The sequence below is a fragment of the Lepisosteus platostomus genome, chromosome 28 (genome assembly GCF_059453375.1).
Source record: "Lepisosteus platostomus isolate fLepPlt1 chromosome 28, fLepPlt1.hap1, whole genome shotgun sequence".
Taxonomy (NCBI): Eukaryota; Metazoa; Chordata; class Actinopteri; order Semionotiformes; family Lepisosteidae; genus Lepisosteus; species Lepisosteus platostomus.
The window spans coordinates 5399172-5424954 of record NC_142638.1 but is presented as its reverse complement, the minus strand read 5'-3'; the positions used below and the strand labels follow the sequence as shown (position 1 = coordinate 5424954).

General features: G+C 45.6%; 1 protein-coding gene across 1 annotated transcript; it reads right to left on the bottom strand.

The window, feature by feature from the left end:
- Nucleotides 1-442: 442 nt before the first annotated feature.
- On the bottom strand, nucleotides 443-23034 carry rab5c (RAB5C, member RAS oncogene family). Its single transcript, XM_088622999.1, has 6 exons — nucleotides 22852-23034; nucleotides 7742-7988; nucleotides 4455-4606; nucleotides 3093-3215; nucleotides 2728-2821; nucleotides 443-1703 (listed from the first exon to the last, which is right to left on the bottom strand). Exons 2-6 carry the CDS (start codon nucleotides 7905-7907, stop codon nucleotides 1588-1590), a joined length of 651 nt encoding a protein of 216 aa, XP_088479125.1. The 5' UTR covers nucleotides 7908-7988; nucleotides 22852-23034; the 3' UTR covers nucleotides 443-1587.
- Nucleotides 23035-25783: the final 2749 nt, after the last annotated feature.

The following is a 25783-nucleotide window of genomic DNA, read 5'->3' as shown; positions in this document are numbered from 1 at the left end:
AAAGTTGGTCCGGGATTGGGAAACTATTTCATGTCTCATTTTTTCAATAACGCTTCAATTAATCTGAGGTTTATACACAGCATAGACTATAGTAATATATAGAAAATGACCTTGTGCCTATGTGAAACAATTTATAGGATGTTAATCAATGATCCATCATTAATTTGCAGTTTCTCTGATCAATGAAGCAGACTGTTTACTTGAATGACAGCAGGACCAGAGACCATCTAATCAATTGACACTCAAGAAAAAAAGTTTTGCAGTTTCACTGTAATTAGGTGCAATTGTTAAATTGTCCTATTTGCTTTGGTTTATGGGCAGATTTAACAATGACATCTCTCAAGTGTGCGAGTGAACAGCGTCAGACTCCTGTGGTATTGACTCTTTGTTGGTCATTGTTTTTAATCCGTGCGTGCAAGTGAAATTCAGTGGACAACACTGCTTAGACACGTCCCCCTCCATGTTTATTGGTAGAATTACAGAATGAGCCTCCCCATACTTGAAAACAGGACTCCTCCACACATGAGCTGAGCCACACAGTGACAGCACACTCCAGCTGACAGGACAGCTTTGTTCTGTTGTGCCAGTCATTAATGTCATTTAGTGACAACACAGCACGATTCCAAAGGACTCCAAAAACAAAGACAAGATGTTTTCTGCAAAGTCTCTACCTGATCGACGGCACCAGTGCATGTTACAACAGAAACCCCAATTTAAAAAAAAAACAGGACCAGTTAAAAAAAGAAAACTCATGCTTTCCAACACAAAAATAAAGATGACAAAAAATACATTTATATATTGGGAAGGTACTGTATTGACCATTAAGTACTGATTGGTTACATATTGAAGAAAAAAATATACAATACAAATACAGCAAAATAATCTCCAATACTCGTAAGTGTGATTTTGGTCAGAAAAAAAATCTGGCTTTTTTTTTCCATTTTTATAACTTCAACAGATTTGAAAAATTGTTACATTAATGCTAAAAATGACTTACTGGTATAATAATGACTGTTAATGCACTATGCATATAGTTGTGATTCTTATACATAAATGATCAAAAACCATGTTAGGCCTATCCTATTCATTATATCCTGTTTTGCTTGTGCCAGAATAGTAATAATATCAATAATAATCTACAAGATGGTTAATTTGGAAAGAGATGCAACTCCCCCAATTTCTCCCACCCTCCCGTGCCTTTGTGCTGGGGAGGGGCAAAAGACGAGGGTGGAAGGTGGGAGAGGGGCAAAAATAAAAAAAAAAGAATTCGCTACATGCACCCACCACCAGAGAAGAAGGTAAGAGCAGAAGCCAGTATAATACATTTGTTTTTAAAAAGTGACTTAAGACACCACTGAATTAGTATTTGTACAGAAAGATGAGAGAGAGGCTGATGGAATGGATTCTCTCCAGCTTATGATTTAAAAGAAGAAAAAAAAAATCAAAGCAGCAAAACCAAGGTGGGGAGGGAGGAGAAAAAACCCACAAAGCTGCACGCTCCGTTAAGTGCGATCGGGAAGAATGGGCTCGGGTGGATCTGCGCGACGTCGTCGGGTGGTTCTGTTCGGTCCGCTGCCTCTCGGCGGGTCAATTACTGCAGCACTGACTCCGGTTCTGAGGGCTGCTCTCCTGCAGGTCCACCCCTCTGGTCCTGCCCGCTGTGCCCGTTGCGCTCTGAGGCTCGTTCTTCGGCAGCTTCTTGGCTACAAGATAACAGACACGGCAAGCTCAGGCGGCGCTGCTTTGCTGGAGGGGTCGCGACCCTCAGTAACCCATAGCACAGGTTTTCAAGCTGGCATCCAGGGAGCCTGAGCCCTCTCGAACCTGGGCCCACCCGACTGCAGAGGCCTGCCCGTTTTCAGTCTTGCTCTTCATTAACGGAGCCCTCCGTTCAAGTCATTTTCTGATTTAGAACTAGATTTCTCATCTCCTACACTGAGGTTACGTTCCAGTAACCTTAATTAAATTTTCACTTTTAGGAGCCAAGAGAACCAACATATATTTAAACCAGCAAAGCACTCACCGAGAGTTGAGCTGGAATGACAATTCGGCAGATACTGATTAGGATCGGGATTCCTGGATGGCGATCCAGACACCATCAACGTCTCTCCCCCCACCCCCAATATTAATTTGGGCGCAAGAGTCCAAATTTAGCTGGTGTGCGGGGAGCGTTCTGGCACACTATGGCTGCCGTCGCATCATCCAGGTGGATGCTGCACATTGGTGGTGGTGGAGGGGATCCCCATTACTTGTAAAGCGCTTTGAGTGGAGTGTCCAGAAAAGTGCTATATAGGTGTAAGCAATTAATATTAATATTAATAATAATAATAATATTATTTAGAGTAACATGCACCAGCTGTCATCAGTACTTCTCCACTGACGGACCTACTTTGAAAACAAACAGCTGTGCTTGAAAAGAGGGAACCCCCTGCAGGTCTTTGCTTGGAAAAAGGGGGTACCCCAGCCAGGGAAGTCCAAATATACATTCTTTACTTAAGGTGACATAGAAATGAATACATTTCTCTAGCTTGAAAGTGTACACGTAGGACCTGACAGACACTTATGCACAAAGCTGCTATTTGTACCATGAGCATCGTGGTAATGTGGGCAGGGCGAATTTTCACAAGTGTGATGGTGGGGGTTCACTTGAATGAGACTGATTTCTGCATTTTGCAAGACAATAGTCCAGGCTAGGTGACCCCCCCCACCAAGGGGCAGATACTGTACCTATGGCCATGAAGATTTCATTCACGTTCATCGCCGTCTTGGCGGATGTCTCCATGAACAGCAGGCTGTTGTCGTCGGCGTAAGCTTGCGCTTCCTGGAAAGACCGACGAGACACGTTTGTGGCGATGAGTCTACGGAGCTTGTACCCGAGTCGCCCCCCCCCCGCTGGCGTGTTTCAGCCCACTGACCACCCCAGACATCGTCAAAGCGGTATTCCGCACACGAACGCAAGGTCTGCTGTAAAGGGGACGCGTCGACTGATGGCGACAGAGAAAACGGCGTACAGTGTTGTGTAGCTCGAGGACCTTTTCCGGGAGGATTGTGTTTAAGGTGGTTTTCCTGCACGTGCCAGGAAACAAGCTCACCTGGAAGTCCACAGCTCTTTTGTTGGCCAGGTCGGCCTTGTTGCCCGCCAAGGCGATGACGATGTTGGGGCTGGCTTGTCGCTGCAGCTCCTTCACCCAGTTCTTAGCTCGTGCAAATGTGTCCTGTTGAGAAGCAGAAAAGCGCACAAGTGCTATTCCCTTGGAAATCATTTAAACAATTACGACTTTTTGGAGATGCAGTTAACCCAATAAAAAACAATCCTGTATTTGCTAAGCAAGCCATGCACTGCATCGTGGTAACTCCAACCACTGTTAAGGCCCAGCCGTTGTCACTGTCAGTCTACAGAATGTACCACTCCTACGTCTAGAACAGGAAAACATTAACAATTACATCTTCACTAAATAAAAAAAATAGGGGCTTCCCACACCTCAACCAGCAAGTACTAAAAACTGATTTTCAAATGACCAAAATATGTGAAGTATCAATATAGAGGTGAACCAGATTATTTTGCTGTAGATATGGAACTCCTTTTCTAAGACGAAGAAAGATGACATGTGAACTATATAAGGGGTGACCACAATTTTAATTATGAAGAGATGATAGGCTTTTGCAAACGTGATGTTTAAAAGGGGAACTGCAATGCTATTTTGATATACCAGGGGTATAAAAGAATCAGCATTAATGAGTGCAGTTCAAACCACAATAAAAGTAAAACGTACACAGTGGCTTGTAAAACCGTGACGTTACATCGCAAAACGGACAAAATTTCTAGGTATGCGCTGCACCATGTTCTGCAATTCAGAACAAGGCAACAAAACATCCAGACACGTGATGTGGCTCTATTACACTGTAAAGAAGCAGGCTTGTGTACACATTCTCTTTTAATCCAACAGAAATACTGCTCTAGACTTCGAGATGATCTACTTGTTAACTCTGCATGCAGATCAAAGTGGAACATTTCTGCGGTGAAAAGGCTGCTGCACAACCTGTACTAATTCTCTCGTACATCGTATTACATCAGTCACTACAGGGACTAGCGAGCAGGAAGGGCCCTATTGCGTCACAGTTCTTGCAAACTCTCACTCTCGCCCATGGCCATGGAGATCAGGGGTTTGTGACAACATGGCGACTTACAGTACTTTCATTATTTTGTGCTGAATTTGAAATTTGTAAAATTTGTCTATACTGTCAATGAATGTATTTTGTTACAGAGATTTAATGACTAGTCTGGGAAACTGGGACTGCAGTTTCCCTTAAATGATCCCACTAAAAAAAAGAAACAAGCTTTTCACAGTCGTCCCTTTTCAACCTGTTAAAATGAATGCGAACAATCCTGATCCCCCCCTGAACCCTGGTCACAGGCACAGAGAGCCCAGGCTGCTCCAGTATCCTCTGCGTACCGTGTTAGTGATGTCATACACCACAATGGCCGCCTGCGCTCCTCTGTAGTACATGGGCGCCAGGCTGTGATATCTTTCCTGGCCGGCTGTGTCCCAGATCTCAAACTTTACCGTCGTGTCGTCCAAGCAGACCGTCTGTGTGAGGAAGGCAGCTGGAGAAAGAAGAGCAAGAGCAATGTCACTGCCGGTCAAAAGGGCCATTGTTCTCTTTCCCACAATCCCCCTCTCCCTCCTGTCAGAGCCGCCATGCCCCGCCCACCGGCCTGGAAGCTTCACATGCAAGGATTTCCCTTCCAAACACCTCCATCTCCTCCATCTCTGCCTCTGGGTGGGTAGGGCATTAGATCTGTTACTCTCTGAATGCCCCCCACTCAGCCATTCCTGCTGCAGAATGCCTGAATGGATATGAAACAAATGCAAGAATATTACTCAGAATGGGAGTTTTTTTTAATGTGGTGCTTAATCAGTCTGAATGTCACTAAAATGCTAACACCACAAAATATTTTCCTCACCCCAAAAGCACAAAGCAAAATGTTGCTTTAATCCCAATGCCACAAAAATGGCTTGATCCGTTTCCTTTAAGCCCAGAGGCAACTAGGAGCTGAACTTTCAGTTTCAGTTCCCTTGCTTTTCGATCACAGTTCTTACTGGGGATTTAAGCCGCCTATTCGGAAATTTCACTTCCTAGCAGAGACACAAAGACTCCAGGCTCTGCGCTCAACCAAAGGGAAGTTCTGATAATTAACGTGGGATCTAAAGCAGCACATGGGCACGGACTCCAGCAGACACAGGGGCCAAACAAAACAGGAAAGACTGCATAACAAATAACCAAATAAAAAAAAAATCAGAGGCAAACTTGAAGACACACACGTGATCACCTTAAGATTTAAATACAATCCACCTGAATTCACAGAAGATTTTATGATGAGTTCCACAGACGGTTCATACACAGTAACAAAAGGTCCAAAATCCACATAATGCCATTCAAAGAGGAAGCTTCTCAATCAGTTTTTCCCCATATAACAATCTCCCTACATTTCAGTATTGCCACCCTTGACATGACAGGGGATGTGTCATGTCCATTATAACAATTTCCAAATGAAAACAGGCCATTTCACCCATCTAGATCTGTGTGGTTGTTAGTAGCAAGGTGTTTCAAGGATCCTGTCCATTAGTGCCTTTGACAATGACAGCTTACTCCACACTTCTATGTAAAACAAGCATCTTATAAAAGCACTTCATAGCTTCCACTTGTGTCCTCTTCTTCATGCTTCTGAAGAAGTCCATAAAGCCCCCTATTCACCCACAATGGGGTACCAGGCGTTAACCCTTTACTTGGCTAAACAAGGCCTCACTGGTTCTCTGCAGAAAGAGAAAGAGCTGAGCTTTAGACCTCATCTGGGAAACAATTCAAAGGGGAAATGCTTCTTGTCACAATCCAATACCAGAATATGAAAGTGCTTTCAACAAATAGGCTAGATGTGACACGGCCTCTTCTCATTATTAACCCGTCTTAAGTTCTTGCAATTCAGGTGCCTATTATACCAACATTGAATACTGCAATACATACCTGCACCTCTACACAGTAAAGACCTTTGATTAAGAGAAACAATTCAGGTACTTAAGTAGTTTCTGAAAACAGCTGAGTATTGGGAACTAAAAAAAAACCCAATCAGCTCTCTGCCCTGATGGCCTCAGTGCTTTATGCATGGGCTGGTGTGTTTTACGTAAGAGGATGCCGTTTTGTATGTGGGACTACAACAAGCCCAATCTTCCCGTTTTTGGCACCCGTTTTATTGCTAGTATGATTCAATTTCAGTTCTAAAATTTAGCAGCTTCGCACAGCAAATGCAGAAGTGCACATCAGGGATGATATTTTGAGAGAGAAACATCTAGCTGCTTTGTACCACAGCTGCTCTCAATAATGCCTTTTCGAAAAAGCTTGACGTCATGGGTCATAAGGTAGAGCAGAAATATTTAGTGAAAATTAGATAAAATCTCCTGCTGTTTCTATTAGTTTCAACTCATACACTTTAATATCATATAGGACTCAAAATATCAATATTTTCAATATCAAATTCCTACCTCTCTGCAGGTGGATCAGCTGCTTTCTTGTCTTACTCAGTGCTGCTTAATCAATAGTCTTACAGCAGTTTCCTCATTTGTAAATTCAAGTTCATTCTAGTCCATTTATCCGAATGAGGGCCAGTTAACACATCATGCAGCTTCAATTATAGTACAAAGCATAGCCGACCCTATCCGTGATGGGACTGAAGAATTGAATACACACAAAGCAAATTCTGCATCATTCAGGGGAAAAGAGCTGGTTACAATTTCTTTAGGAGCCAGGGAAGGTTTGACGTAAGTACACCGCTACGCCACTAGGAGGAAGAAAAAAAAAAAGCTGAGCCCACAGACCTAACAGTTCTTACAACTTGGCCTGCCTTGCGAAGGCAGTCACATGCAGAAGCTGGAAACGCAGTTCTGGTGGAAAGTTCAACCCCTGCTACTTCTGGAGTGTTCACGACCTTCGACCGGCACGCCAAGCAGGAAAAAAAAACACGCAAGCGGGGAAAAGTGCTGACAGCGTTCCTCTTCCTGCAGCGGCGGGAGTCGCCAGGGCATCCTCTCGCCACTGGCTCGGGCCCTGCGCTCCTGATGCAGGCCCCCTGCCCGTGCCGAGATCCCCCCTCACACTGCGTTATCTCCCAGCTCGGCCCACACAGCACTGCCTCCCAGGCAGGAAATTCCCCTCTGCCCGTGTCCCGGCTGCTCTTCCTCAACACGTGGTTCTCTCTCATCACTCCCATCCTCCCACTGTTCCAGGCCCCAAGATTCAGTGCACAGCAGTGCAAGGCCACTGAAGTTACGTTTCGCTCAGAGAGAACTCTTTAAAAAAAGAAGTCAACTCAAGATCTGCACTGCTGGCTCTTTTGGACTGGCATTCAAAATCACCTGATAAATTTAGTAGTGGCTCACCCACCTAGAACACTGAGAAGGGGCTGACTAACCCGAATTGCAACAACACGTCATTTTAAGACATAAGACAAGGTTGCTTGTAGTTGCTATTATACTGTGATCTGTAGGCATTTAGCATAAGAGCTTTGAAGAGCGCAAAACCTCTCTAGGATCTGTCTGCAGGTTTTCATTCCAGGGCAGCTCTTAACTTTTCAGATTCCAGGAATTTCCTAGGTTTTAAGGAGACCCAGAGAACCTGCTGGACTGCGGCTCTCCAGGACCGCTGCTTGCCATCTCAGCTCCTCCTGATCCAGTGCTGTGGGACTCACCTCCGATGGTGCTCTCCTGATACTCATGAAACTGCCCCTTGACGAAGCGCAGAACCAGGCTGGACTTGCCCACCGCAGACTCTCCCAGCAGCACCAGCTTGAACTGGCAGATCTTGTTGCCTGCTGCCGGGCCGTTGGATCGTGCCGGTCCTCCCCGACCAGCCATCGCCAAAGTGCAAAGCAGAGACTACCCTGGGAGAGAAGGCTGGAGGCTGCTGGGCAGGGCAGGCCGAGAGGGACACCACTCCTGCGGGGCACAAAAAACATCCTGTTACCAGCGATCACTTTTTTTGGGGGGTGCGCACAGCAAGCTATTCTTTGGAAAAAATCGTTAAAAATAAAAGGACCAAGAAGCCAATTCTCGCGTAATATGATTACAAGGAGAAAAAAATTCTAAGAATAATTCCACAGGAGACATACTAACACATGCAACTGAAGAACAAAACAAAATGTGTTAGAAAAGCTATCATGGCAACATTTCAGAGACAGTCTTGGCAGCCTTAGAAAACTGTATGAAAAAGGCTTCAATGTACATCTTCACTGAAAACGTCCACCTTGACTTATCAATATTGATCAGGTTTTAAGCCTGTATGGGTCACCCATCTAATTCTCTTGGCAAAAAAGCTTAACTGAGGGCAGGTTCTCTGGAGACAAGACCTTCGTCATTTTAAGACTTGTGTGTCTGGCTGGGATGAGCTCTGAGTTACAGGAAGAGAGCGCACACAGCGGACAGGAAGCTCTGTGTACTCATGACCACAGCTATTCGCGTCACCCCCCCCCCCCCCCACATACACACACACCCAGCTAATACCACAGCCCTGTCGCCTTCTCTGAAGAAGGGCCTGCAGTATGCTGAAGAAGGGAAACACACTGAAGCTTTTATTTGTCAAACGGCCAGATCGATCCCAAGCCATCATCAGTACCCCGCATTACACCTCCATCTACTGCCCAGGCCATTCCAGGCCCACCTCAGCAGAGGAAGAACTGGCCTTTGTTTCACACACACACACACTGGTGGACAAACATGACGGAAGTGCTCTTAAATCTGAGAACAGGACACTCTTCTTCACTCACACACACTCACACACTTGTCGGAGTGTGGAACAGGCAACCCCATCATGCGAAAGGCAAAAACCCTCACCACTTTCAAGAAAGAGCTAGATAAAGATCCTCTGATCAATTCACTACTCTCCTGTTCCCGTCCGCAACCTTTCTCACCTTCTCCATCACCCGGCACACCATGTTTTGAAAGTAAACATCAAACTGAAAGTTTCTGAAAGAACAATTTAATGGTGATCAAGCAAGAACTCTGAGTCATTTGGAAATCCTTTGAATTGAACCTCTGAATGTTCTTGATCTTAATTGTTCATGATCTTTAGTGACACATCGGTTAACCTCAGTGCAGTGGCAGCACAAGCGCATCTTATTTGGGAACTATATCAAGCCCCAAGGGCTACAGAAAAACAGCCGCAAGAGGCTTGAAGAAGAAAGGCTCTCGGAGTAACTGATCAGACGACAGGGGCTCCAGTTAATCACCAACTTCCTACTGATCATGTTTCTTCTTAAATGACTCCAACGCGCTCAGTGAAGGTTTGGAACAGCAGTCTCTGCTTCCGTCTCGCCTCGACACAAGAATGAGGCTGTCCGCATACCACTGACTTCTCAACTCTCGAGCTCTGCCTCAGAGGAAAATAACACACAAAACCTTGTCTGACAAACTAGCACATCCTTAGCGGTAAGAGGAGAAAACATGCCTGTTTTTCAAAACAAGTTCCTTTAACCTAAATTAAAAAAAACAAGGCAGGGCAACAGCTTAACTAGAATTAATTGGCTAAAAAACGTCCGACAGGATACACACACGCAGAGAGAAGTACCAGCACCATGTACCTGAAACAAAGTTATCTGCTTCAGTGTTAAAACGTACCACTTGTTAATTAAAATTATCCATCAGCGTCTTTCTTAAGATCAACAAGCCACACTTGGACATTTTAAAGAATGAAAGCATTTAAGACACAGCAATAGCGTCCACTCACATCTGGATTAGTTTGCTATTCAGAATGCAGAAGTCAGTTTCAAGTCGAGAAAAAAAACGTTTCAATGACGTGCTAATTCAATTCCTTTATCTAAAATAATTTCAATGGATTAAAGGTGTAAAAACCCTATTGTCTCTAAAATCTCTACAAACACACTGGGACTTTCCCCTCATTTGGGCTGGTGGGCTGCCTGTACCGCTTAAAAGAAAACCCCGTCCTCAGGTCTTGGAATAAACCGATTTCACTGTCCTCCTTGACCACGCCTCCCAGCTCTGAACAGGATCACAGGTGGTCAGCTTGCAGGACGCAGTGCGCGCTGTGCGGATGGCGCTGGCCCTGCCCTCCCTTGCCATTCTGTGGCACCACTGAGGCCGGGGTCTTGTCCACGTCACAGAAACCGCGCGGAGGCAGTGACAACGGGTCCTGCCCCCCCCCCCAAAATCGTCTTAACCTGGTTTTAGTTCCCAAAAACTGAGCTTCTTCCTCTTGCAAAGGCAGATTTCTCTAACGCCTCAGCCCCACATTCCAGACAGTGAAGGTAAGAGAACAGGCACTGAACGGCTCCAGGCTACAGAGAGGAAACAGTGGGGTAACCTTAGCCTGCCTTGCTCGGCGAGAACAGTCCCAGAGCACGCTCGTGGGGAGCACACCTGTCCATCCTTTTTAAGCAAAATGTGCGCTTTAAATACTTCATAGCACGTTTATTCAGACCTGAACAACTTCCCAGTTCCTGTTTAAATGAACTGTGAACAGTTATAAAGTTAGTAAAACTAACAGAGGCCTAGCCACGTGGAGCAGTGGGCAGGTCTCTGGACTTATAACTGAGAGGTTGTGCCAGCTGTTTCAGCCACGATCGAGGCATTTCACTGGGCTGCGTTCCAAAGAGTATCCAGGTGTAGAAATGGGCACACATATAAGTCGCTTTAGATGACGACAATAGCCTTGTGATCTAAAGCACACTATTTCTAAGCCCGCCGAAAAGAAACTTCAGTTTCTGATCCCTGTCTGCCCACAGCTACCTATCCTGAAAATAAAAGCTGAGTATTGTTTTTTACAGCAATTTCTGCATTTAAAAAAAAACAGGTGAAAAAGAAAATAAAGTTTCTTCTTGGTTATTTGGATACCGCAGGAGCTAAAACAGAGGAAAAAAAACAAGCTCACCTTCTGAATTTCCCTTCTAAACGACCATATTCTGTCTGAGCCACACCGCTCGAATTGCCTGCGATGAAACGACTGGGCTGAAGGAGGAGGGAGGAGGGAGGACGGGCCACGCCTCCTCTGAAACGCGTACCCGTTAGCCCGTCGGGGTTCCCCCATGTTGCAAGCCCTGCCGTGCTTAAACGGGGGCTCATGTAGGAGGGCTGAGTCTCTTTGTGGATCCGTTGGGCGGCACAAGCCCACCTAACTTCTGCGAGACCAGCCAATTCTGCACAGCCACCTGGGGAACCCCAAATCCCAGCAGCACTGGGACTATAGGGCACGGTTACTGGCTGGGCCGACGCCCACCTGACAGGTCTATCACTTTCTTCCAGAAAAACAGAAGTGACTGACATTCAGAAATAGAGAAGAACAGAGTGTAAAAGAGGAGGATAGGACCCGCTGAACTTTGAACAGCCTTTGAAGTCTTTTTCTCATCGGTAACGGTGGGTCTGTCCCTTTGCTGGTATGGTGGGTGCTTAAAAACAAGCCAGGTTCCCCCTTTTCTTTACTTGGAGGTGAAAAGACAGGGCTGCGGCATCCTGACACCCGCCCGACACCCACCAGCTCTCATGCTCAGAAGGCAAGATCTGTGCCCGGAGCACGGCAAATCAGGAGTTGGGTATTAACGAGCTCAGCCCAAAAGCTGGAAAAAATGGCAGGAAGGAGAAAACAGCAGCACATATCTTGTACTCTTCACACTGAGCTCCTCTGCCCAGGAGCATATAAATGACGGTGTGACGTTGGTCACACAGAACTTCGTTTGAAACAAACAGGTTTTGGTCCAGTTATGGCGAGACTACCCGGTAATGACAGGACCCCAGAACTCTGCCTTCATCCCAGATGCAAAGCTAAACTACTGACCCAGCAACAGGCATTTTTACACACAGCATTCATGGATCCACATCTAGTAAGGCCACAAGCTTAAGTACTAAATGCTCTGACTGTATGTGCCAGACTCCAGTACTGGAGGGTCACATTCTTTCATGTCTCTTCAAATCAGCAGCACCTGAAGTGTTGGCAAAATCCATTACACTGATCCCCCCAAAAAATCAACATAATTAGTTCAGCGACATCGCCAAGAGCTGTGCTGGAATGCAAACCTGCAGAGCTGCTCCCCTCCAGGATAAAGTCTGGGACCCCCCGCCTCACCACTTACACAATGCCCATGGCTGGTAAGAGATGGAGTTTCAGCTAGCTAGAGAGCCCACAGCACTAGTTTTAACATGCTGGTAGGACCACTTCTGCCTCAACTGCGCTTAATCTTCAGCTAGGGCTGAAACAACACACCAAAAATACACATTTTGAAGCAAAAGCATGTGTACCCAGTACATCACAGCCAAATGCAAAAATCAACTTTTCATAAGAATCTTTATCCCAAGCTTTATTATTAATAATGTTGAATTTTATGTAGCACTGTTCATGATAGATCTTTCAGAAAATTACAATTTTAAGGTGTCAAAAGCAAATGAGCGCAGGTAACAAGTGTACATGGTGTACCCTGGTATGTATTGGGGTGTGCTCTAGAAAGGTGCACCATACAGCATGACATACAATAAATCCATGTTATACAATGTTATTATAAAATATTATACAGTATATATATGTTATTATACTGTAAGTCCATGAGCTATATACGTTATTACCCATGCATGATGAACAAGGTCTCTGTGTAATTCTATAATATTCTGATAGGAAAGCATTTTAATAATGCTGCTTTGTCACTGCCCATTTTTATCATCGATTGCCACTTCATTTCTTTGTGCCCTGTGATGGGCTGGCATCCCATCCCGTGTGCATCCTGCCTTGCGCCCAGTGCTTCCTGGTACAGGACCTGGGCCACGACCTGGGCAACTGTGACTCCAAACTGGATTAATGAAAGTGAAGCAGTTATCCGAAATGATATGACGACGTGATGCTGCTAAGCTTTCTCCATTCAATTTGACTTTTAGTCACTCAGATCTAATTTAGTGGACAAGAACTGAAGTGATAAAATGATTCAACCTCATGCCATCACTGCAAACCTAATTACCATACTCTGGTAATCCGGGCTACGTGCAACTCTGACAACCTGAACTATTACTCAGGCACCCGTTTACTAGAATGATGCTTTCTAGGAGAAAGACACCGATCAAGGTAATGGACAGTTAAGCCACGGCGATGATCGATACAGAGGCCCATACCAACGATGGCTCCGGGGGAGAAGGAAACATGGAACTTGGCAACAGAGAGAGAACACAAATTTCCTGGGGAGTTTCTGCAGTTTCAGTAGCAGCGGAGCAGCTCTTCACACGCAGGGGCTGCTGTGAAGTGGGTCAGTGCAGTGTGAGTGGCAGAAGGGGCTAAAATATTAATGCCGGGCGTCTGGGTGCAGGAGCACCGCGCTGGCTCCCTTTACAGGGAGTCGCAACAGGAGCGGCGCCGATCGACTGGTGTCCAGGGCATTGATTTAAACAGAAGAACACCAGTCTAGGGCAGCACGGTGGTGCACCGGCTGGCATTGCTGCCTCGCAGTGTCAGGGCACTTGGCTCAGTTGCCGACCTGAGGGGTGCCATCTGTGTGGAGTTTGCATGTTCTCCCCCATGTTCATGGGTTTTCTCTGGGTGCTCTGGTTCCCTCCCATAGTCCAAAGACATTCTGGTAGGTTAACGAGCTTCTGGGAAAACTGGCCCTGGTGTGAGCGCGTGCACGTCTGGGTCTGCCCAGCTACGCACTGGCGCCCTGTCTAAGATATACCCTGCCTTGCTCCCGCTGCTTGCTGGGATAGGCTGTGGCTCTCCCACGACCATCTCCTGCATAAAGCAATTAGAAGATGGACAGAAGGATGGAATAACACACAAGGCCAGTCTCCAGGTCAGGAACCCCTTGGGGTGCTCGCAGACTACCTCCAGAAACAAGGGTAACCTTTTCACCCCACCCCCCCAGTCTAGCAAGGAGTAAAACCAAAACGCACACAGTCCGCTCCGACATCGTTGGCGTAGGTTTGGTGACCTACCGTTGTGGTACAAACTCGGAAATTGACTGTTTCTAACAATGAAAGATATCAGTTGGACTCTTCAAATCAGGGGGGCTTGAGACCGAGAGAAGTTTGGGAACCTCCTCACTGTCATGTCCCAGGACCCAGCCAGGACACGCAGAAGACTGTCCGGAGGTGCGCAGGCGTCCCGTGTCACAAGAAGCCGGGAAAGACCCAGAGTACACACCCGCCTCGGATTCTGCAGGGCACGACACCTGTAAACTCAATTCCGACATAAAACCTCCCGCAGGTCCCAAGATGAGGTTTCCGAGTTCCAGAAAGCCTCCCCTAGATCCGTAAAGAACAAGCGGTACGACAGGATCCTTCCGCAGGTGAACAGTGAGGAGTGAGAGCTGGGGTGAACACTCTTATCTCTGAGACGCACATGTGAGGTCACCTCTGTATATGAACTCAAACTTTAAAATTGGAAGTAACTTCCTGTCACAGAAGAACCCAAGCCCTTGTAGATCTATTATTTACCGTTTAATTCAGGTTGCAGGTCCAAAATTCAGGTTGCAGAAGTGTATTTGTGTGCGTGTGCAGGGGGGGGGTGGGGGTGGGGTTTGATCTACCGTAGGCTTCCAGCGCCTGCATTGTCTTCGCTGAGCTAGGGATGATTCATTTCCAGAGCGCATGGGACAGCTTTTAAAAACAGTGCTGTCTGCCTCACTGTCCACTACACTACTGGGGGTGTGATCTGCTGACACTTGGGAGGATCTGCTGAAGTCTGGAAGAGGGCGTTTATGATCTGCTGATGCCTGGGGATCTCCCTACACTGAGGTTTGCACATCTCCCCCTGCCAGACACCAGATACCCGCACAAACCAAAGAGCGAGTCAGCAGCTGATAAGTAAATGAGAGCAAGAAGCCCAAGATTCTGAGACCACAAATTGCAGCAAAAAAAAAAGAAAAAGCTACAGCTATCCCCAGTTCCAGCACATCGATAGAGCTGTGCGTTGCACCAAACACATTCTTCTACAGCTCCGGCCAGTCACAAACCCCAGAGTAACGATTAGCCAACACCTCCTTATTCTAACTATAGGCTTGTTCTAGGTGCAGACATCTGGGTAGACATGAAATCCCCTCCACGAGATGCTGCAGATAACTGTACAACCATTCAGACAAATTTAAGAGGGAAATTCCGACACCTACGGTCCTGCGAACTGCTTATTGAGAAAATATAATAAGTATCTTTCGGCTGCAAAGAATAAAGTGGTCACCCATTGATTCCTGCTGCGCTTCTCAATTACACATCAGCAGCACGGTGGAGGGAAGGACTGGTAACCATAACAACACAAGGAAAAACAGCAGTAATCTGACAAATTGCTGCCTTACAAATGACAAAAGAGCATCAAAAGGTCTTCATAGCTATGCCTGCTTGTAATGGGGGTTAGTTAGGAAGAAAGATTAGAAATGAGAGCTCAGTCAGCTCATTAACCCTGTTAGCACCTTAGGCTTCCAGGATCTCACCCAGGCCTTTGCTGAAAGAAGCCAGGGTATCGACTTCAACAACCTGGCTGGGTAGCTTGCTCCAGACCACCCCTAGAAGTTCTGAGGTGGCACCCAGATTTCAACCAGGTGTCTCAAATGGTTAACCCCTGTGCAATACCCCCACCTGTTTGTGGTAGTTGGCAAGCTACAAGCTATTTGAGTTAACTCGCGGCTTTCTCGTGGCAAAGCAAGAGGGAGACTGCAGGATACCCGGGAAAAACTGCAACAAGAAATCTGGGCACCTGTGCCGGTTAGATCACTGGCAGGATCTGCCACAGCCCATGTCCGTTTTGGTCTCTCCTTTCTGTTGGCAAATGTCTGTGCCCAGCTGCTGATCCTGGCCGATATCAGGATTATGACAGCTGCTTTTACTGGAATCACCGGCTTGATAAGCACACGCAGAGGCTCTGTGGAATGTGCCCAGGTGATGTCTGATGTTCAGCCTCATGCTCCTCCCCTTCAGCACAGGCTTTGGCAATATCGGATTGCTCCGATCTCAAAGACCAAGTGCAGATCCTGGGCTGATGAAGTCACATACTACATGTGCATTCCAGAGGTTTTAATGCAGCCTGAGAGGAAGAATACTGACAGCAGTGAAAAAAAGAGAATCCAAGCAAGAATTCCCACATTTCCAGGGAAAAGCTGCCCCATGCTAGAACTCTGTCGTGATTTGTTGGAATTATCTTAACTGGACTCCTCTCTGTACAAAGAGTAAAATAAACAACCGGATTCCCCACAGATGGGATCCTCATAGCCTTGAGGTCACGCCTCAGGAAATACAAGCCTCCATTTATAAGGCAGCCTGTCCCATCACAAGGGTACAGCACAGTGCACATACTGCAGGCCAACCCACACGCCTACACCAGGGCTCTCCAATCCTCATTTTGGGGCCCCACACAACTGCTGGTGCAAATGACAAAAGTTCTATCCAAGCAAACTGTTGTTTAACTGAGGCTGCATTGAAGTAAAGAGCTTAGCTGCAATGAAAAGCAGCAGGAGTGTGGGTTACCAGAAGCAGGGCTGGGAACAGCAGGCCTATGCATCTCCTCGCCTCAGAATTCTCCTCAAGAGCTGATCTCGGTGTCACTCAGACAGCCTCCTGGCTTCCGCCTCATTTGCATTGTCGAGAAAATACCAAAAACTGTTTTAGATTCTATTTCTAACCAGCTTCCTTAAAAAAAAAGAGTCAGACTGGGAAAAAAAAATAAAAGCGTGCAATTGTTTGCATCGATATCATAATGGAGTACGAGTTCTTAGTGCTCAAAATTAGTCATATTTACTGTACTTTTAAATAAACCCTAAATAACAAACCAAAACCGATCTCAAACTCAGACACTTCTGCACTATTATCAGCCTTTCCAGATACAGTTCAGGTGGGTAGGTGTGTCAGCATGCATAGGCTGCAAAGGAACAAGTCATAGGTTTATTCCCCGCTGAAAAGAGAAGAAAGAAAACAAGGTTTTGGAGCCTTCATCGGGTGTGTGTTGCTTGTTCCTTTCCAGAAACAGGTCTGCTTGAACAGGGGAACATAATCTGCTTTCTTTTAAGTCTTAATGAGAACTAGAGTCCGGCAAGGCAAATTACCCCATTTCATAAAGCAATGAGCCAGTAACCTACTGCGTGGGAAATATAAAGCATGGCTCATCTCTCACAGGAGACTGTATATCTCCTGTTTTAAGAAATTAAAAAAAGAGTAAACGGGGAACTCACTAGTACTGGAGCCAAGACTCTCCATCGGGTTACTCTGAGAGCAGTTCAGGATTAGGTGGAGTTGCCCGCTAACTGCTTACTGATTACCCCCTTAGAAGGCATCATGGGGGCTCCGATAGTGGGGTGCTGGGAGCTGTAGTGACTAGAGGCTCCCCCGAGTTTGCCAGGTATACCAAACAAATGCTCTCCTGTGTCAGGAACAAAGCCAAAGAGGAACTCTGGGAATGGCTCCTTGGCATCACGCCACTCTAAAAAGAGAAGTACCCACATACCCAGCGAAAACAGCAGCCACGTCAACATGGTTGGGCGATTTTAAGAAAGAACTGTGGTGTTGTTAAAGATCTTTATTGTCAATTTATTGACAAAAGACAGCTGCTGCTCGTTTCTACCAGCTCCCCCACAAGCTGCAAGAAACCAGCTGAAAGGCTGGCACCTGCCTCGTTCCTTTCCTCCTGTGGAGGGATCTGTACTGACCCCCACAACACCAGGGTGGGTAGGAGAGACGCCCCACACTGATCCCAGACTGTGGAGATCAGGAGGAACCGAGTAACAAGATAAGAACTGTTCCATTCAAATGGCGCAGAACGCCAGGCCTCCAGTTCTCATTTGGCCAGTCGTTCACCTGAGGCACAGCGGCACAACGCGCCAGGGGACGACACTTTTACAAACTAGCCCTCATAGAGTTGGTCTCACCCACTGCCTTCGCAGCACTGACCGCAAAAGCAACGGCATTTACTTATTTCAACGTGGGACAACCAAGTTCAGATTAAACTTACGGGCTGTTGCCGTTACACCTGTGCAACATCTATACAATGCAAAACCCCATGTGTCAACTACGTGAAAACGAATCAATGAGTGGAAAATAGCAGCACATCTGGTTTCCAGAAGGTCGTTCTGAAGTCAGGAGAGCTTTCATCTGGCCTGGCTTTGCAGCTCCCCTGTCCAGAACCCTGCAATGGCAGGGACACCGGTTAGCAGGTCTTGCTCAGAGCGCTCTGCTGTGGAGGCGGCAGACCTGACACATGCAGAACAAGAGTGGGGCCCAGAACATGTGAACACAAGCAAACCAGCCAAAGATCATCTGCAAGACCAAGACAGATTTCTTCGTACTTTGGTTAAATATTCTTGTATCGCAAGGTCCGTACAGTACACTTTTCCGATCGGAGGAGATGGCTCATCGGCACAAACTGTTGGATCTCACTGTTGCGACCCACACTCTCACCAGCTGGCCCTTGATCTACAGATCAGCCTCCAATATTCGGATAGAATAGAAGCCAAAGCTGCTTGACAAACTCTGCAAAATCCCCCCCCCCCCCCCCCAGCTGCCAGGTTCTCTTCCTCGGATCACTGCACCAAAAAAAAAAAACTCACCCCTGGGCCAGAATGGAAAAACCAGCAAAGAATCCGCCATTAGCAAAGAATCCCATTTGAAGGCAGCAGCCTAAGCGAACACAGGTCTGTGATGAAAGGGATAAGCTGCAGCAGCACAGTAAAAAAAGCTCTATTGCTCCTAAAATGCAAAAGCCTTCCCCCTCCTCTTGAAGGTTGAAGCCCATATAAAGGCACAGGGGACAGAAAAGTCACACCGTGCCTCTGGCAACAAAGGACAGGCAAAGGTCACATGTGAGAGCAGATCTTCTGAAGAAACACCACAGATTGGCTGTTCCAACAACACCATTGCTCCACAACAGCAGGGCTGACTGCAATGGGCAGGGGAGACTTGTGGCTATGACAATGCAAAGTCTGCAAACTTTGTGAACAAAGGACTGGCACAAGGTCCACCCAGCTCATTTGGGAGTTAGTAATTAATTACTCCAAGGATCTCGCCCAGCTGTTTCCTTTAGGAGGCCAGGGGATCGGCTTCAGCAACACAGCTGGGTAGCGCGCTCCAGACCCCCACCACCCTTTGCGTAAAGAAGTGCCTCCTGTTCAGTTGTATACACACTTCTACACAGTTACCACTTGTTTCATGTTTCACTGTCCATCCTGAAGGAGTGCACTAGGTAGACTTTGATAAGGTTGCCTGTAGAAGTCTTTTCTGTTAAAAATAAAGATCCAGTTCCTTTGGCCTGTCAGTATAGGGCATTCCCTTAGGCCTTGAAATGAATCCCACTGATTCCAGAGCAGCAACCTCTTACCTGTATTGCAGTGAACAAGACTGTACATAAGATACTAAATGAGGCCTTACTGACATGTTATATCATTTTAATATAAAATCTCCGCACTTTTAACTATTTATCCTCACTTTGTCTTAAACATCCAAGTCTTGTTCACATTTAGCCTTTCCAATTTTGTATTTATAGTTTACGGTTTAGCTACCTGCATGTAAAGCCCTGCTCTTGTCTACATTAAACAAAACTTAATGCTCATGCGTCACCAGACTAGAAAAAAAAAACCCACAGGCACGTTAAAAGGAAACAGCTCACAAATATGGAATAATCTGATGAATGTCAAGACTTCAGTTCCCAAATCCAGGAGGCTTCCCAGCAATCACACAACAAGTCAAAAATCCGGTTTCTACAACGGACTTGCAAGTGCAGCAAATTCCTAGGAGGTATCTCTACACCAGTTAAAACCTGAGTCAGGCCCTGCACAGGGGAATTCAGAAGCAGATCTGCGCCAATTCCTTTAGAAACCGACATATTAGCTACACATAAAGGAAGTCTTCTGTTCTGCGTCACGAGTGACTCAACAACCTCAGCCATTCCTTCAGATCTGACAGCCAACCAGTTGATCCAAATATAGTGGTTTGGGCCTGTCACACTGTTAGACACACAGTCGAGATAAGCTGGCTCTCAGGTTGTGGCATATAAGGACAAGCCAAGGAGCCTTGATGTTTTTCCTAATGCAGAAGGCAGCCTCGAGATCATAACCCCTGTCATTTTAAATCATATTAAATAACTTCACACTGGGCAAAATGTCTGCATTGCTTAGTTGGACTACTTCTACTTTGCTCTTAACATCTTCATCATCCCTAAGCCTTGCATCTCCCTTATTTACCAAAGTCATACTCTTTGCTGAAATTCCTGAATTAATGAATTATACAGGATGATTTCAAGTGCTGCTGGTAGAAAAGATAAAAAGGACAGGGGCCCTGGAACCCGTTTCAGATGCCCAGATCTGATGCAGCATGATGTTTTCCTAATCCAGCTTGGCATGTCTGCGTTTGCCAGAGACAATTAGCAACACAGCCCAGTAGGACTGTGAGAAACAGGTTATTTCACACCCAGTCACTTCCGATTACATTTAACCACATTCACACTGTGGTATAAAACAACAAACATCTATATTAAAAATTAGGTTGAAATGATCAAAATAAACTATTAAAACATATGCAAGAGTCCACTCCAACTGACACCTGGATGGATCAGTCCAACTGATCAGCTCTTTGTTGTCACTTATTTTCTAATCACTATCATAGATCTTTCTAAAAGGCTTCAGAATCAGCTGAGTCTCTATTTAGGGTCTTGAGGTCACATTCTATGATGCAGCGAGTCATGTCAGAAAGAAAACTGGCCTTCTTGAACGGCAGAAATGGTTGCTTTTGCACTTGATTTAAAAACGTTCGACCACAACACAAACTGTAGGGAAATGATCAAATCACTGATCATCCTGACAAAAGGCATTTCATCTTGTAACAACAGACACTTTCAAAAAACAGCTAGAGTGGGGATTTGCCTGCAGCCAGGAGAAGAGAGACCATGAACATAACGGAGTCTGCCCAAACCTCTCACTCTGAACCCGCTCATTGCAAACCAGCTCCTAAGAGGAACAGACCACTCTACACTGAAAGAGCTGGCTGCTCAATGTCTTGTGCTGGAATGGATCTAGCAGTTCAAAAGCATTAAACTACACCTGAACGAAAGCAGGCTCTTACAGGAACAGACCAGATGCACATTCTGGGGGGACACTAACCATGCTTGTGGGTGTCAAGCAGCAGTAAAATATTGTGTAAGGATGTGATCACTGCTGGCAAATGATGCTGACAATGTTATGTGATAACATTACATTGTCATATCATTGCAACTAGCCTCATCTGCACCCTTGACATTAACGAGATTGTCCATGATTCTTCAGAATACACCATGAGCTCATTTCTGGTCCATAAATATCACAAAGTGGGAGGAGGGGCATCTATTTAACCCTTTCCTCTTTGCCCATGAGGTCTGCTTCTGCAGTACAACGTCAGCTGCTGTATAATTCTGAAAGGCTCCCTTTGGCAAACCATACAAAGGGCACCATAGCAGACAAAGATTCACTGATTCAAATGAGAGGAGGGCATTAGTAGTTAGTGGGTAACTAATCCAAGGGTGTCATTTCTTGAAAGAAACCAGGGTACAGACTTCAACAACATGTCTGGGTAGCTTGTTCCACACTCCCACAACACTTTGGTTAAAGACATGCCTCCTGTTCTCAGTTTTAAATGCACTTTCATGTCGTTTTCACTTGTGCTTCTGGCTTGTGTCACTGTTGTAGAAAACACTGCTGGGTTGAATCTGTGTTAGAAATTCTCGTTTCGGACAAACGCTCGCTGTGCATGTGTGTTCCAAACTCTCTTCTACACCCAGTGCTTTTTAAGGTCTTCATTACAGCACTTATAAGAAAGCAGAGCAGGAATAATCCGTCCTTTGGAAATATTATTGGAAATATGGCACTTAAGCATTGATCCAGTCACATTGTAGGGCTTGTCGACCTGACAAATTTAAATTTTCTAAACTTGTAGCAAGAGGCCCTGTCTCCTAGTGACAATACAGCTATAAGCGCCGAGAAAAGAAACAGGTTCTGGGAATAGAACTCGTGCAAAGGTTTCGTAAGCCAATGAATCATAAAGCAAAAGTTCAGCAACTTTCTCATATGATCCCGAGTTATTGATTTACATCGCTGTTTGTGCGCACTCAACATGCCGGGACCACGGGAAACCAGCAACTCCCAGAGAATAAAAGGTCACTTTCTGTTTATTAATTAATTTGTTCTTGTCTGCCTGAAAAAAAAGACTCGCAGCATTGGGGGGGTAACACCTAAAAATTAAATTTAAACCTCTTCTGAGACATTTGAAGACAACAAGCGTAGTTATTGTACCTGCTACCGTGTACGGAGCGAAACACGGGAGAATATTTTGGTTTTAGTTTTTAAATGAGGAACTATGAGCTACTAACCTCTGCGGCTCTACAATGACCGTATGACTCCTATTACACGTCAGGAACAATCGAGGGGTTTAATACGTTTTCTAGATATTATTTTGCCCCTGTACAGATTTAACACGGGCACATTTTTTTTAAAGAGGTGAGAATAGCGGTATGTAGATAACTCCCTAATACAAGAAGTAGAAATTTCGGCCCCAGAACTGTCTTCAATGGGGTTTAGCAATAGCTCTGAACGTTATTTAGCGATATTATCTCACAAGACAACCCCCCCCCAACCCACTCACTCCTACCAGCCTGCCGAGAGGGAGACAGCAGCCTCACCGCGCAACGGACATGTGAAACGAAAACAGAAAATAAAACGATTCATCTTCAAGCATATTTTATGACAGAACACAGTCAGGAACCCCTTATCACAGACCAGCGGATAAATCTGCAACAGAGCCCGGACGGGCAGCTGAATACTGGGGACAGCTCGGCTTGAAACGGCAAACGCAAGAGACGCAACAAGGTGTAACTCACGATTTTAGACAGCACCCGAGCGCAAGACCCTCTTAGGTTTTCCGTACTCCGGTTCTTCTATCGGAATAAATTTTTAAGCTATGAATTTTCTTCTCTGTTTCAATTTCGCAGCTCTGCTCTGCGATTCTTCATCACAGGCTCCGGCCTTCACTTCCGCCTTGCGATCCCCACTTCCAGGATCCACCTACTTCCTGATGGGAGGGGGGGTGGGACTGAAAGACAAAATGACCAATGAGCGTATGCGTTCCAGAACAGGCTTAGGACCGGGGATTACATCATCGTATTTCTGGCGCGATGCCGCTGGGAAATGTAGTTCGGAATGGTTTAAAGGGCGGTTTTGGTGTGGACGTAAGCTTTTATTGCGACAAAGACGTTTTAAACTTTTTCTGGTTTCGAGCAACCTTTTCCAACACAACCATTTAACAAATAACCTCTTTTTAAGTCTACAGTCAAGCTGAAGTCGACGTTATATCATTATTTACCCATTTATAATTTCCTGCGTTGCACAACGCTTAACGTAGGAGGGTGCTCACTTTATTCATTGTTGAAGAGCAGCTCCCACCTACGTGAAGCGCGGCAGCCCCTCTGCGCAGCAGATCAGGTGGGGGAGTGAGAAAATGCTGCAGTAATTGAATTAAGAAACAACATCAAGCAGGCCTGCTCAAGATAAGAGTGCAATTTTAACGGAGGCAGTGGCTTTGATGTCTTTACACTCCCGAAAACCACCTGTGGGATCTATATTGATGCAATAATCAGGCCTAAGTTGAATTACTCCTCCAAACCTTAGTGTATTGCGTTTTCTAAGGAAAAATTCACCCCCTGTAGGGATGCTTGTTTCTTTAAATTCCGGTCCAGAGGGAAGAGCTCCACCTACTGGTCCGCGAACGACACCTGCCCCGGCAGGAGCCTGGGTTTCCTTTCTCTGCTTCAACTCCAGGATCTGACAAAGCCAGACCACAAGGTGGTACTACAACCGCCGGCAAGGTAAAATGGGATTTTTTACTATCACAATACTTCTGTGATAAAACGTCAAAAGTGGAACTGGCAGGCCAGTAGACCAAGAGCCTTTTTGATGTTGGTGGTCTTTTTCAGAGTCACTTAAAAGTACCTCTTTGGTACCTCTGTGAAACTCTGTTTTTAGGTCTAATTAAAGATGTCAGTTGCAAAACGTAACATGAATTCTGGGATTTCAGAATGTTAAAATTTTGAAACAGGACTGGGCTCGTCAAAAAAAAAGACGAATTTTAAGACTGTGTTGGTTTCAGTAAATTCTTAAGTTGTGAGGCTGGAGCAGGCTTGTCGTGGTATGGCTTCTTGCCAGACTCCCGAATAATGATACTGTAGAAGATCTCAGTGTTGGCAAATACTTTCACATAAAACATGTCATAATAATAATAACTGCTTACACTTATATAGCGCTTTTCTGGGCACTCCACTCAGAGCTCTTTACACGTAATGGGGATCCCCTCCACCACCACCAGTGTTCAGTGAGAGTTTCGGGAGTGAGGCAGCCCTCCTCCTTGCAGTATTTTTTTTTTAAAAAGGATTAGGATAAGATCACTTTATTAGCCACCTACGATTTCTTGCATTAGGAATTTGTCTTTTCGCAGACCCCAGCTTGCTCTCCACGAGACACACAGACAGAGAGAGAAGCTCATTTATACAGCGCCCCCGGAGCAGCTGGGGTTAAGGGCCTTGCTCAGGGGCCCAACGGAGTGGGATTCCTCTGCCAGCCACAGGATTTGAACTGGCAACCTTCCAGCCAGAGGCGCAGATCCTTAACCACAGAGCCACCGCTCCACCCGTAAACAGGTGGATTAAAAAATAAATAAATTGGATCCTTTTTCACATTCTTAATTCTGAATATCAGCTTCTTCCCTCTGGCAAATGCAGATCGAATAGATACAAATATTCATTTTTTCCCTTATCTATTAGACAGTGAGTATAAACCGATTAGGCTGTAACAGACTTTAGTATTTACAATATGTCATGACTATGCTGTAATAGTTTGTGTAATGTTAGATGTAAATCGACGTGATGTGTAATGTTTTGTGATGAATTCAGACGTAAGCACTGCGTGTCCCCAAAAAGTCACCCCTAGGGGACAATACATTTTATCTGATCAACGGTTAATACGTCCCGGCTTCGTAACACCACAGCAGGTCTCTGCAAGGCTGTGTTCCCCTTATTGAACAGCAGATGGCGTGCTCCCATTACTAACCTCAGTCGGTTTTTGTCGGTTTAAAAACCGTTTTTGTACATTTTTACTAAAGCTGAACGATAGGAAGAAATTGGGAAGAGAAAATGAATTTAACAAAGATAGTATTGTGTGTCAACAGTTGAGCAATTAGTACCAGTTAAAGTGCCAAATTAGTACCAGTTAAAGTGTTTCAATTCTGCACTAATTCTGCAGAAGCTTGTTAGTCCTGCAGGACTATGGTTTTTCAAGAACCAAGGTCGCTGACCCCTCTTGATCTGAGGAGTATTAGACCACATGTAAATGCTGCATGAGTCTGTACGATCAGGGACATTTTCAGAGGGTTTCTGGGCATGAAAAGGTAGCAAACATGACACTACCTGCCCTCCCAGCTAGGGGTGTGAAGGGCCATGCAGGTGAGGAAGATTACAATGTTATTGTGTGTGTAGCTGGACAAAGACAAGTATGGATTCTGCCTGGCCTTCATACTGGAAAAAATTAAACAGCGAAAAATTAAAACAAATACCATGAGCCAGGCCCACCATGATACATCAGCAAAGAAATTCTATGCCTGCATTAAAAAATATAGCATGTGTGTTTAAATCCTTTAGAGGCAGTTAATGCATTCATCAGAATGGGGCAGAAAGGCTTTGGTCTCAGCTGAGGCCTGAGTTATGTGGCAGTGGTGCATTAGAGGGCAGTGTTCACCTAGGGACTGTGCCTCATGTTCTGTAC